The sequence below is a fragment of the Phocoena sinus genome, chromosome 9 (genome assembly GCF_008692025.1).
Source record: "Phocoena sinus isolate mPhoSin1 chromosome 9, mPhoSin1.pri, whole genome shotgun sequence".
Lineage (NCBI taxonomy): Eukaryota > Metazoa > Chordata > Mammalia > Artiodactyla > Phocoenidae > Phocoena > Phocoena sinus.
This window is the reverse complement of record NC_045771.1, coordinates 28,664,551-28,679,595: the sequence shown is the minus strand read 5'-3', so window position 1 is coordinate 28,679,595 and position 15,045 is coordinate 28,664,551. Positions and strand designations below refer to the sequence as shown.

Below are 15,045 nucleotides of genomic sequence, written 5' to 3'. Positions count from 1 at the left end.
AAGAGGGAAGTTTATAGCAATACAATCCTACCTCAAGAAACAAGAAACATCTCAAATAAACAACCTAACCTTACACCTAAAGCAATTACAGAAAGAAGAACCAAAAAATCCCAAAGTTAGCAGAAGGAATATCATAAAGGTCATATCAGAAATAAATGAAAAAGAAATGAAGGAAACGATAGAAAAGATCAATAATACTAAAAGCTGGTTCTTTGAGAAGATAAACAAAATTGATAAACAATTAGCCAGACTCATCAACAAAACAAGGGAGAAGACTCAAATCAACAGAATTAGAAATGAAAAAGGAGAAGTAACAACTGACACTGCAGAAATACAAAGGATCATGAGAGATTACTACAAGCAACTATATGCCAATAAAATGGACAACCTGGAAGAAATGGGCAAATTCTTAGAAAAGCACAACCTTCCGAAACTGAACCAGGAAGAAATAGAAAATATAAACAGACCAATCACAAGTACTGAAATTGAGACTGTGATTAAAAATCTTCCAACAAGCAAAAGCCCAGGACCAGATGGCTTCACAGGTGAATTCTATCAAACATTTAGAGAAGAGCTAACACCTATCCTTCTGAAACTCTTCCAAAATATAGCAGAGGGAGGGACACTCCCAAACTCATTCTATGAGGCCACCATCACCCTGATACCAAAACCAAAGTTGTCACAAAGAAAGAAAACTACAGGCCAATATCACTGATGAATATACATGCAAAAATCCTCTATAAAATACTAGCAAACAGAATCTAACAGCACATTAAAAGGATCATACACCATGATCCTTTTATAAAGTGGGATTTACCCCAGGAATGGAAGGATTCTTCAATATATGCAAATCAATCAACGTGATACACCATATTAACAAATTGAAGGATAAAAACCATATGATCATTTCAACGCAGAAAAAGATTTTGACAAAATTTAGCATCCATTTATGATAAAATCTCTCCAGAAAGTACGCATAGAGGGAACTTACCTCAACATAATAAAGGCCATATATGAAAAACCCACAGCCAACATGGTTGTCAATGGTGAAAAACTAAAACCATTTCCACTAAGATCAGGAGCAAGACAAGGTTGTCCACTCTCACCACTCTTATTCAACATAGTTTTATAAGTTTTAGTCAAGCAATCAGAGAAGAAAAAGAAATAAAAGGAATCCAAATCAGAAAATAAGAAGTAAAGCTGTCACTGTTTGCAGATGACATGATACTATACATACAGAATCCTAAAGACTCTACTAGAAAACTACTAGAGCTAATCAATGAATTTGGTAAAGTAGCAGGATACAAAATTAATGCACAGAAATCTCTTGCATTCCTATACACTAATGATGAAAAATCAGAAAAAGAAATTAAGGAAACACTCCCATTTACCACGGCAACAAAAAGAATAAAATACCTAGGAATAAACCTATGTAAGGAGACAAAAGACCTGTATGCAGAAAACTATAAGACACTGATGAAGGAAATTAAAGATGATACAAACAGATAAAGAGATATACCATGCTCTTAGATTGGAAGAATCAATATTGTGAAAATGACAATACTACCCAAAGCAATCTACAGATTCAATGCAATCCCTATCAAACTACCAATGGCATTTTTCACAGAACTAGAACAAAAAATATCACAATTTATATGGAAACACAAAAGACCCCGAATAGCCAAAGCAATCTTGAGAAAGAAAAATGGAGCTGGAGGAATCAGGCTCCAGACTTCACACTATACTACAAAGCTACAGTCATCAAGACAGTATGGTACTGGCACAAAAACAGAAATATAGATCAATGGAACAGGGTAGAAAGCCCAGAGATAAACCCATGCACATATGGTCACCTTATCTTTGATAAAGTAGGCAAGAATATACAAGGGAGAAAAGACAGCCTCTTCAATAAATGGTGCTGGGAAAACTGGACAGCTACTTGTAAAAGAATGAAATTTGAACACTCCCTAATGCCACACACAAAAATAAATTCAAAATGGATTAAAGACCTAAATGTAAGGCCAGACACTATAAAACTCTTAGAGGAAAACATAGGTAGAACACTCAATGACAAAAATCACCGCAAGATCCTTTTTGACCCACCTCCTAGAGAAATGGAAATAAAAACGAAAATAAACAAATGGGACCTAATGAAACTTAAAAGCTTTTGCACAGCAAAGGAAACCATAAACAAGATGAAAGACAACCCTCAGAATGAGAGAAAATATTTGCAAATAAAGCAACTGGCAAAGGATTAATCTCCAAAATTTACAAGCAGCTCATGCAGCTCGATATCAAAAAAACAAACAACCCAATCCAAAACTGGGCAGAAGACTTAAATAGACATTTCTTCAAAGAAGATATACAGATTGCCAAGAAACACATGAAAACATGCTCAACATCACTAGTCACTAGAGAAATGCAAATCAAAACCACAATGAGGTATCACCTCACACCGGTCAGAATGTCCATCATCAAAAAATCTACAAACAATAAATGCTGGAGAGGGTGTGGATAAAAAGGAACACTCTTGCACTGCTGGTGGGAATGTAAATTGATACAGCCACTATGGAGAACAGTATGGAGATTCCTTAGAAAACTAAAAATAGAACTGCCACACAACCCAGCAATCCCACTACTGGGCATATACCCTGAGAAAACCATAATTCAAAAAGAGTTATGTACCACAATGTTCATTGCAGCTCTATTTACAATAGCCAGGACATTGGAAGCAACCTAACTGTCCATCAACAGATGAATGGATAAAGAAGATGTGGCACATATATATAATGGAATATTAGCCACAAAAAGAAACGAAATTGAGTTATTTGTATTGAGGTGGATGGACCTAGGGTGTGTCATACAGAGTGAAGTAAGTCAGAAAGAGAAAAACAAATATTGTATGCTAACACATATAAGTGGAATCTTAAAAAAAAAAAAGTTTCTGAAGAACCTAGGTGCAGGACAGGAATAAAGACGCAGAAGTAGAGAATGGACTTGAGCACACACGGAGCGGGAAAGGTAAGCAGGGACGAAGTGAGAGAGTGGCGATGGACATATATACACTACCAAATGTAAAACAGATAGCTAGTCGGAAGCAGCCGCATAGCACAGAGAGATCAGCTCGGTGCTTTTTGATCACCTAGAGGGGTGGGATAGGGAGGGTGGGAGGGAGACGCAAGAGGGAGGAGTTATGGGGATATATGTATATGTATAGCTGATTCACTTTGTTATACAGCAGAAACTAACAAACCATTGTAAAGCAATTATACTCCAATAAAGATGTTAAATAATAATAATACATGACCAGAACATAGGCTGTCAATTAACCAAGCATGAGTGAGTAAAATCCAACAAAATTTCTGTATTTCTGATTTTTCCAATCTATTAATCACAGCATAGTAAGAATGCCCCAAAATATGAATTGACCTAGAAAGCAGAAAAAAAGTGAAAATAAAGTAAATCTTATCTCACATGTCAGGAACATTCTTAATAAAGTATGCATAATGAGAGGCAAATGCAATTGTAATTAAGCATGAAGCCAGTTACATATTTCCCATGAAACAATTATGCAGAATATGTAAAATAAGAGTGTCAGTAAGTACTTCGGGGAAGCGCTGGCATTTCATTTTACAACAGATTTCTTAGATACAGAAGACCAGAACATTCATAAGATCACTCCAAAGTCCTATTTAAAGCCACAGAGGTGCTGCTACCAGTCCGCTTACCATTTCTTCAACATAAGGGTAAAGCATGTCTCCAAAGTATTCGGTAGATTCGATTGGAAGCTGTGCCGGCAAATTGTCAATGGAGCACATCAGAATCCCAGAGCCTTCGACGCTAGGAGAAGCAACATGCTTTATTCGGATGACAAAATTTATGTGTAAGCTCTAACTTTCCCAGATGTCTACTCCGTTATTTACACTTCATAATCATTTGTAATCTTCTACCACAGTATATAGGAAAATAAACAAGACTTTTCAAATAAAACTTTTCCCTTCTTCACAACCCATTGAAATGTAGTATGTGTGTGTATTTAAGTGCTCAAATCTGAATGTGGTTTTTCTACCAAATTTTTTAATATGCTTGAGCATATCTCTGGAAATTTGCATAGCCTTCATAAAGCCATGAAATATTGAGTATTTTAGAGTAGTATATCAAAGGAAGTAAATGATGCATGATTATGTATCTCTCCCCATCTAACAGCTTTAGCAAACTCACCTGTCATGAATAATATGCTGATCTGCATCATACATGCAGAAGGGATGCTCTATTGTTGTACACTCAGTCATAAACTCAATAGATCCTCCGGTGTCGGCTGAAATGTCACATATTGCCACAAGTCTGTAAATAACATCAATACTTAGATGTGATCATGGATCTCTGAAGTCCCCGACAGAATTAAAAATGAGTAAAAATGGGGCTTCCCTGGTGGCGCAGTGGTTGAGAATACGCCTGCCAATGCAGGGGACGTGGGTTCGAGCCCTGGTCCGGGAAGATCCCGCATGCTGCAGAGCAACTGGGCCCGTGCACCACAACTACTGAGCCTGTGCTCTAGAGCCCGCGAGCCGCAACTACTGAAGCCCGCGTGCCTAGAGCCTGTGCTCTGCAACAGGAGAAGCCACCACCATGAGAAGCCCGCGCACCACAACGAAGAGTAGCCCCCCCTCGCCGCAATTAGAGAAAGCCCGTGCGCAGCCACAAAAAAACCCAACATGGCCAAAAATTAATAAATAAAATAAATTAATTTAAAAAAAAATGAGTAAAAATGAAAGGTGCTTGAACAATTTTCAATGTAGATGCTAAATATTTCCTTAGGTTCCTTAGCTCTTTTTCCTACAGCTCACATGTTCAGGAAACTGTTCTTTTGGGATACAGAGAATCTTCCTAATAGGAGTTTTAGTCTCCCCAAGCAAAAAGAAAAAGAGGAAGAGGAGATGGATAGAGGAAGATAAGAAAGGAAAAGAGATAAAAGTAAAAGAAAAAAAAAACCCTCCTTATACATACTACTATATATAAAATAGATAACTAATAAGGTCTATTGTATAGCAGAGGGGACTCTACTCAATACTCTGTAATGGCCTCTATGGGAAAAGAATCTAAAAAAGAATGGATAGGGAAGTCCCTGGTGGCTCAGTGGGTAAGACTCCACACTCCCAGTGCAGGGGGCCCAGGATCAATCCCTGGTCAGGGAACTAGATCCGCATGCATGCCACAACTAAGAAGTCCACATGCCGCAACTAAGACCCAGTACAGCCTAAATAAATAAATATTAAAAATAAAAGAGTGGATATATATATATATATGCATATATGTATATATATATGTATAACTGGTTCACTTTGCTGTACAGCAGAAACAACACAACATTGTAAATCAACTATACTCCAATAAAAATGAAAAAAAAAAACCCTTCCCTAGAGAAATCATTGACAACAGCCTAAAGTTAAGCTAGTTAGCCAACTTTAAATAACTTAGGAAGTTCGACTACACTACCTCCACCCTGCTTAGTAATACATAATTTTATGTGTTATTACATAGAAATCTCTGGAATTATGAACAAAAGTCTCAGCCCAGGATTCGAAATCCTTTTGAGGTTGACCACAGTTTTCCTGTCCGATCTCTAATTGCCCATATAAACCCTATACTAGGGTTACACTGTCCCACTCACTGTCTTAAACTGTGCTTTGGTGGCTCCATAGTTATCAAGCACCAATCCTATCACTTGAAATCCTTGTTCTCACTCCTCCCTAGAGACTTTGCCGAGCCTATGCTCCCACTTTCTTCTAAACTCTTGCGATATTGATTGCTCCTAGCATTCCTTTGGAACTTAATTGATACCAACTACATGCCTGAGGGCAGCAACCACATTTTTCTTTATCTCTCAGCTTAGCAGAGTGCCAGGCAGACCAGGTGCTCCACAAATGTTTATTTATTAACGAATTCATTCAACGTTTAGTAATCATTTGAATGAACATTGTATGTCAAACAACGTACTGGGTACCTGTGGCCAAAACAAATAGGGCCCCTATCCTTAAGGAGATTAAGTTCTAGTAAGGCAGGAAATATCATAAACACAGGAAAATTAAAATCATAAACACATGAATTTCAGGGAAAAATATAGTAACAGACTGAAGAGTGATGGGAATGGGGAAGCAAGAGATGACCTCTCTGAGGAGCTTACTTTTGAGCTACGTGTGGAGTCACATAAGAGAAGAGAATCTCAAGAAAGAGGGAAGGAAATAGACTCACAAACATAGAAAACAAACATATGGCTACCAAAGCGCAAAGGGGGGGAGAGAGGGATAAATGAGGAGCTTGGGATTAACAGATATACACTACGGTATATACAATGGATAAAAAATGAGGACCTACTGTATAGCACAGGGAACTATATTCAATATCTTATAATAACCTATAATGGAAAATAATCTGAAAAAGGAAAATATGTATATATATACGTATGTATATATATACATACATATATATGTATGTATATATATACATACGTATATATATATGTAACTAAATCACTGTGCTGTATACTTGAAACTAACAGGGCATTGTAAATCAACTAGACTTCAATAAAAAAAAATAAACTCGCTCCCTAGAGCAAACAAAAAGAAAAAAGAAAAAGAAACTTTGCAATCTCAGTTATCCCTAACATGTTATCACCGAGCCCAGCTGATCACTTAACACAGTTAAGCCCAGAACACTTTTTCTAACTTTCGGGATGTCACCTTATACATATATATATAACTGAATCACTTTGCTGTACACCTGAAACTAACAACATTGTAAATCAACTATACTTTGATTAAAAAAAAAAAGAGGGAAGGTTAACTGTCAAATATTTCCAAGAGATTAAATAAGACAAGGCAGACAACTGGTTATTAATAGTCAAGTCCTGTGCTATGTAGATCCCCTATGTGTGATACCCTCACAGTGGGCCTTGCTGCTGAAAACTGCCATCATTGCTGAAGTCCTTACTTGTGTGGCAGTGCAGGGCAGCCTTCAACACCAGCAACTGAGGACTTGCCTGGAGCCAGGAGACTCTGAGCATCTTGGCGGGTTAGTAGGCGAGGAGTGTTTTGTTCCCAGTAGATTCCATTAATTAAACAAGTTGTATAGGGTGCAATCTGTAAAGCAGATTCCAAGGTCAGCGAGATAGGAAATAGCCTTTTTCAAAGCAGTGTGCTGAAAGAGAGCTATCAGTAAAGTTCATGAGAAATAATTTAACGTTATTTCTAATTGACTTTGTTTTTTGCCAAGTCAGTGGCCACCTTTCAAAGCAAAGACGGTAAATACCCACCCAGATTTCAGTGGAAAAACATATGAATATAAATACATTAATATTTGTATTCTATACATATGAATATAAATACATTAATATTTGTATTCTATAATGCCTTGCATAGCCAAGAAAAAGGAAATAACAGAAGTTCAAGTGACCAAGTGCTCTATTTCCAGCTCAGCCTCTAGTAGCATGTGATCTAAAGCATGCTACCTTAACTTCTCTGGGCTCTGTTTTCCTTACCTGCCAGATGGGGATAATGCGTACCCTATTCCTCAAAGGAATGCTGTGAAGATTAAATCAGATAACATCTGTAAGCTCCATGGGCAAATGTGCTACATGCATGCATACATGGTAACTAGGTCATTATAAGTTTGGGGATGCATCCAATCACCAGTGTTTCTGTGACTGGGGAAGAGAAGGGATGGAAACTTACTAGATTCAAAATTTTTCAATTTGAAACTAGTTTTATAATTCCTGTTTCTCAAGCATCTCAAGCATTTTCAAGCCACAGGTAAGAGTTCTTCTATAATATGCTCTACACGCTATAACACTAAATTTCATACCAGAATCTAAAAATGTTATATTGTTCAAATACATTTAAAATTATTTAAAATATTCCTTTTCACAATTAGATGCATGCATTTTTTTTGTTGGTTTATTTTGAGAAGGACTGTTGCAAGACCAATGACTACAAAACACACAAATATATTATCCTTCTTCTAAGACGAGACCAGTGTGTCCCCATCAGAAGGATCTGAACTGGAAGTAACTTTTGCACAGTGGAGATGGGTCTTCCATAGCCATACTGTTTCACTCTGGTCCCCTGTAATCAATGGCATGTATTTCAAGATGGCTGGCTGAGGTTGACTGCAATTTGTGGCCATAGAAGGGATAGAACTACGTGGAGAACAACTCTCATAGACACTATGGTTTCTCAACAGTACTAACTAATTCAGGGTAAATACAGAAAAGAGTAACCCACAGGAAATGGTTTAGAGCAACTGGGCACATGCAGACCTGAAGGAGAAACAGAGTCAGCGAAGCAATGTGCATACCCATAGAAACTACCAAAGCCACAAAGCAAAGGCCACTCCGAACACCAAGAAAAGCCAACAACACCTAAGGACAACTCATAATACCCAAAGGACTCACCACAAGTCAATATGGAGAACTGAAAACCAATGTACACAATCACAATCTCTCTCCTTCAGAGCAGCCTAACTATAGTGTATCACGAGCAACCAACTCAAAAGCTAGGCATGATACTCACGTCAGTATTAAAACGGCTTATGTAGCGCTCAGGATATTTGTCATACTCTACAGGATCATATATACCATCTGTTTTCCTGACGAGATGATGATGGCGACTTAACACTGTCCCGTACACTTTTCTCAGGTCTTGCAGAGGAGAAAGGAATTAGTAAAGTGGGTCACAAATGATAAAGGTTTATGGTGATAAAATATTATAACACTGAAACTGTTAAAAAACAGTAAAAGATACAAACACTCGCCCTCCCCGCCCTCCCTACCTCCATTTTGGGAAACTTCTTTTAATTCATGTGGCTCCACATATTCACAAGGTAATTCATTGAAGATTTCTTGGGCTCCCTGTAAATAATGCATGAGTGAAAAATCTAAAAATCAATCAGAAAAGAGCCAATACGATTTCCTGCAAAGGTTCCAACTCATTTTCCCCACAATTTTAGAGCTCAACTTGCCCTGCCCTGCAACTGGGACCACAACAGGGAAGCACAGATGAGCCTCTTGCATGCAGCCTGTGAGCCAACTTTTATTCCCATTTAAACACCACTCATTGGAAGGGGCTTTAATTGTTTTACTTAAAGTTATTCAGCAGAGAAGCAAGGGGGTTTAAGAACTGACAGTACGGTAAAAATATTTCTATTTAATTTTTGCTCCATTGCAGAAATTATTTCAAGTGGGGAAACTATATTTCCTACTTACGTCAGATGGCTATCTCACAGTATAATATAAATAGTGATGTCCTGTTTGTAAAATATTTTCGCTGAAGAAAGATCTGTTTTGCAATTACAAGTTTCTCTATGGGATCAAAAATACATTCTCGAAACTACCCCAGAAGGAAGAAAGTAACAATAGTAGTCTTGAGTTAAGCCTCTTAACATCTTTTGGCAAAACTCCAAATCTTGTAAAATTTACATCCTGGGGTCACTTCCAAATTTTGGGATATCTCAGTGAGAGAGGTAAAACAGAGCACCCTAAGAATAGACCTTCACACAACAAGGAGTTATCCCTCTAAAAAGAAAAAAAGAAAAGAAAAACCATTCAAAGCCTCTGACAGCTTGGAATCAACTCAAAGCAAAGACACTAAGTTTGGACCAGTACTGCACTTTACTGTGGGAAAAGTACATAGGTAAGAAAAGTACCAAGAACAGAATGCCCAGTCATGGAAAAGAAGGGCTCTGAAATGTTATACAAAATGCCCACATCCTTTGGGTTAGTGTCAGAGTTTCAGACTGCTTTACAGAAAGAAGACAGTTGGAGCATACCTTAGATACATTACCAGTCCCTGTGAACACAAATGTTAAGGGCCCTATCGACTTTGGCATCAAACCCAGAGATATTTCATAGCCAGTGTCTCGGACAGCTTGCACAGCCTGACTGCTGTTCCTGTAGTTATGAGCCATGCCAATGTGCTGCAAGCAAGCACACGTGGATCACATTAGTCTACCACCTGAGACATGTTTCTATTCTTAAAATGTGACATGTATTTCAAAAAAAAATAGACACAATAAACATCTCACCATAAAAGGTGTGTGATGTCCCAAAGCAAGGAGCCTTAAACCCATTCCATGTAAAATGTTGATCATCCCTGTTGCAGAATCAGACCAACAGAAAGACCATTAGTTGGGAGAAGTTGAAGCTGTTCTCTCTACCTGTCCTCCAACCTGCTCCGTGCTCTGAGAAGGCACAGACCACAGCATCTCAGATTTGGAAGGGGCCCCAGTAGTCATCTTATCCATTCCCTCAACTTTCTGCCATCGAAAGCATTAACCCAGCTGCACCCCGACCTGTCCCCTCCACATCCAATCCTGCTAAAACGGAAAGTGTGCCCCTCTTTTTCTCTAAGGTTAATCTCTCCACCTTTGCTCCAGATCCCATCCCTTCCTGTCTCTCTCAGGAATTTACTCTTGAATTATGTCCTCTCTCTATCCCTCTCTATTGGTTCATTCTTATCAACATTTAAACACGCCTCCATTTCTCTCATACCAGAAACAAATGAATAAGCAAAAAAGAAGTCACCATTGACCCTATGACCCCTCCCCCCATCATTTCAGTGACCTACACAGCTAAACTCGTGGACACCTTTCAGATCTTGACTTACTTGTCAGAGGTATCTGGCAATGTAGAGCCCCTCTTTGTTGGGACTCTCTTCCCTCAGCTTGCCTGGCTTGAACATTTTCACCCTACATTTCTGCAGGTTCCACTTCCCATGCCCATTCCTTTCATATTAGTGCCTTGCCCTTTGCTTGGTATTGGTCACTCTCAGGATTCTGTCCCAGGCACTATTCTCTTCAATCTCTACATTTTTCCCTTAGCTAATCTCATCCATTCCTAAATTTCAAGTACTCTCTGTATGATGATGACTCCAAGTCTGTATCTCTAACGCAGATATTTTATTTCAAGACCCAACCAACCACCTTATGGATTTCTCAATCTGGATGTCCTTCACGTAGCAGAAACTTAGCATGCCTGTAACGAAGACCTCAGCATCCATTCTCCCCTTCTTTTCCGGAAGGGAACTTTCCCTCTCCATATCCCTGACAAATTTTCTTTGACCTTTTTTCTGATGTCAACTTTTAAAGGAATAATTTATATACAACAAATCACACCAATTTAAAGTCTATAGTTTGATACTGTTAACAAATGCACACACCCATATTACCACCAACATAATCAAAATACAGACTATTCCCATCACTCCAGTCAATCCTCCCCAAACTTTGGCCCCAAACAACTACTGATTTTATTTGTCTCTATAGATTCGTTTCTTCTACAGTTGCAGACAAATGAAATTTTAAGTATTTACTCTTCTTTGTGTGTCTGCTTTTACTCAGGAAAATGTTTTTGAGATTCATGCATACTTTGTGCGTATAAGTAATTTGCTTCTTTTTATTGCTGAGGAGTGGTCCATTCTATGGATGTACCACAGTTTATTTATCTACTCCTCTGCAGATTGTCTGGGCTATTATGAATGAAGCTACTATAAATAATTCTTTCCAAAAAATAATTTGTTTCTCTTGATAAATGCCTATGAGTGGAATTTATTTTGTACATTGATATGCAAGTGTTTTATTTATTCTTGAGATGAGTCTTTCAAGGATTTGCCTATTTTGTCAACGTTGTCAAATTTATTGGCTTATTCATAATATTCCCTTATCATTTTTAATATCTGTGACATATATAGTGACGATTCCTCTTGTATTCCTAATATTGGTAAAAAGTGGCTTCTCTCTCTTTTTTTAAAAAATCAATCTAACTGGAGGTTTATCAATTTTATTGATTATTTTTTTAAAAAAAGAACTGGCTTTTGATTTTCTCTATTATTTTCCTGTTTTAATTTAATTGATGTTCCCTCTTATCAATATCATTTCCTTCCTTCTATTTGCTTTGGGTTAATTTATTCTTCATTTTCTAGCTTCTTCTGATGGAAGTTTAGATTACTAATTTAAGGACTTCCTTCTTTTCTAATGAAAGCATTAAATGCTATAAATTTCCTTCTAAGCACCACTTTACCTGCATTCCACAAATTTTGGTGTGCTGTGTTTTAAATTTTCATTCAATTCAAAATATTTTCTAATTTTTCCTGTGATATCTCCTGGATTCATGGGTTATTCAAAAATACATTGTTTATCTTCCAAATATTTGGAAATTTCCTATATATCTTTGTATTATAATTCTAAAATCAATTTTATTATAGTCAGAGCACATACTCTATGATTTCAGACCTTTTAAATTTATTAAAAATTGTTTTGTGACCTAGCATATGGACCATCTGGATGAATGTTCCACAGGAAAGGAATGTGTTCTATTCTGCAAGTTGCTGGGTGGAGTGCTGGGTGCTCAAGAACTTTCACTGATGTCAGAGCGGTTGACAGTGTTTTGTGTCCTCTATCCCTACAAATTTTCTGTCTACTTATTCTGACAATTATACACCTTCAAGTAGTCTAATCTGATATAGAGTTATAACATGTGGTGTTTCTCAACTAAAGATGGTTCAAAGTACTAACTGGGACAAAAATCAAGTGCTGTTTTTCCCCAAACTCCAGCTTGTATCCTTGCTAGACTGCTCCTCTGTTGGCTCCTGTCCCCGTACATTTTCTCCCTCTTTTACCCTTTCTTCCATTCTTCAGTTTCTCATCACCAAACTGACCTCTCTTTCCAGTCTTCCAAACAGTAAAAATTCAGAGCCTAAGCATAGTTGTTGTCCTTCTCCCTGCTCTCTTTTTCTTATTTTTTGTAATAAATATAGTTTAATGATTTTATTTTATTCCCCTGATATTCATCACCCTTAGTCACACCCCCATGTTTATTTTTATTGGTGGAAATGAACACTCCCATCCCCTTGCCACAGAAAAGAGAGGACACAGTTACTCCCCAGGCAAATTTAGAAAATGGGTGATGTAACAGCCTTGGCATACCTACCTGCCACACCTGCCCACTGTCCAAACGCCACTACCCGTATTCCTCTATGATCCACCATTTTCTCATAATCAATAAGTCGGATTTCCTGAAGAAACAGTAAAAAATTTCTCAACCAGACCCATCCAGCTTAATTTGAATGAGCACAAAACATATATGAGCAAGTGATTATTTCACAGTATTCCCTCATAAAATAGATCTTGACTTGCCAGGTGCACCATGAAATATTTAGAAAATGCTGGGTCACAAACCAATGATAGGTTTGTGATGAGAGATGAAAGAATGGTCCTAGCAGGGTGCTAACACCCCTTGATGGTAGGCAATAAAACAACAAAGGCATGATTTCTTTTAACTTTTAGCCCAGCACCACTGACAAATATATCCACATACTGCCCCCACTCATCCTCACATCCTTCCCTCTAGTCTCAAAAAACACAAGTCTTTCCTGAGACTAATCCCTGTGAGCTAGATGCCAGCTTTATTCTATGTCCTCCAAGACCTCTCAAACGTTTTCTTTCTTTTCTTTCTTCTTTCTTTACACTGTTCCTTTCCCTCAGCCATTCTAAATACACCCAGGTCTCTCTTCTACTTTAAAAATAACAACTATACACCCTCTCAAGTCCATACACACAAATCTATCTCATTCTCTCTCTCTCTCTCTTTCTCTCTCTCTCTCCTTCTGTCTCTCTTAGTATCTCTCTGTTTCTCTGTCTCTCTTTTTTCTCTCTCCAGCCTTTCACAAGCGAACTTTACTTTAAAAGTAGCACAAGCTGCTTGCGCTTCACTTCCTCACCTTCACTAAAATCCTCTTTCCTTGGGAATCTTCCCTCTCTCTTGGAAATGCCCTATGAACTCATGCTTAAAAACTGCTGACACACTGGAATTATAGAATGTTTTAAATAGTCTCTTTCCTCAAAGATGATATAATTCTTGCCATGTGCTTGGATTTAAGAATATTTAATATTAATCCAACTCCAAGTAATCTGTTACAAAATGTTGCCCCAAAGCAGCCCTGCTGGGTCTGTTTTCATTTTCTTGAAATGAACGGAACTTCATATAACCAAAAAGAAAAATGTTTCTAAAGTACTTTTTGAGGAGTTTTATCTGCTTAAAGTGAACCATTCTTCTATAATACTATTTCCTTTAATTACTTTTTAAATTGGTTCTTATGAAACACTGTAAATTAACTACAGTGTCTGCTTAGTGAATCTGAAATTAGTAAGAATGTAGTCTACACATTTATGTAAAATACATTTTCCTCCATTACTTTTACTGTTTGTGAAACTCTCCTGTCCTCTACCTATTGTCAGATTCAAGTCTAGTTTCTAATGCTCTAACATCCTTACCCGAGGACTTAGACCTTGGACTTCTCCATCTACAGTCACTCCTTACCCTCACCCAGTCTCATGGCTTTAGATACCAATCTAGTCTCTGACAACTGAAAAACATGTATCTGGAGAAGCTGCCCTCCTGAGCTACAGACTCACATCCAATGGCCCACTCAGCATCTCCCCTTACATGTCTAATGGGCAAATTAAACTCGACAGGCCCTAAGCTCAAATCTTCATCCTCCCACCCAAGCCTGCTCCTCGTGCAGTAGCATCATGTCAATCTAAAGCAACTCCTTTAAGTTACTCAAACCAAAATCTTGGAGTCGCCTCTGACTCCTCTCTTTCTCTCATAGTCCACATTCATCTCATCCATGAATGCTGTAGGATCAGACCTCTAAAATACATCCAAGATTTGTCCATGTGTCACGACCTCCACTCCCGCCGCCCTCAACATCATTTGTAGCCTAGCATCTGGACTAGTCTAGACTAACAATCTTCTTATCAATTTTGCTCTCCTTCTCCCGTCTCCAACTTTTATTCACAGAGCAGGCAGAATAAGCATTTTAGAATATGATTAACTCTAATCCGCCATTCAAAAAGACTGTCTGTCGGGCTTTTGCACTACTATTCTCTCAGGTTGGAAGGCTTCTCCCAGATAGATATGGCTTGATCCTTTGCCTCTTACAAATTTTTGCTCAATGCCAATATTGCAATGAGGCACTCCCAGATCATCCTATT

At 37.9% G+C, this 15,045-nt stretch overlaps 1 protein-coding gene across 1 annotated transcript in view; it reads right to left on the bottom strand.

Moving 5' to 3' along the window:
- The window catches only part of AASS (aminoadipate-semialdehyde synthase), a 71,743-nt gene that overhangs the window by 43,884 nt on the left and 12,814 nt on the right, over positions 1–15,045 (bottom strand). Inside the window, exons 4-11 of the mRNA XM_032643902.1 lie at positions 12,980–13,064; positions 10,078–10,145; positions 9,823–9,969; positions 8,827–8,905; positions 8,568–8,695; positions 6,991–7,139; positions 4,222–4,344; positions 3,729–3,840 (exon numbers count right to left, since the gene is read on the bottom strand). Of these exons, the coding sequence (XP_032499793.1) occupies positions 3,729–3,840; positions 4,222–4,344; positions 6,991–7,139; positions 8,568–8,695; positions 8,827–8,905; positions 9,823–9,969; positions 10,078–10,145; positions 12,980–13,064 (891 nt within the window). The remainder of the gene's footprint in view (positions 1–3,728; positions 3,841–4,221; positions 4,345–6,990; positions 7,140–8,567; positions 8,696–8,826; positions 8,906–9,822; positions 9,970–10,077; positions 10,146–12,979; positions 13,065–15,045) is intronic.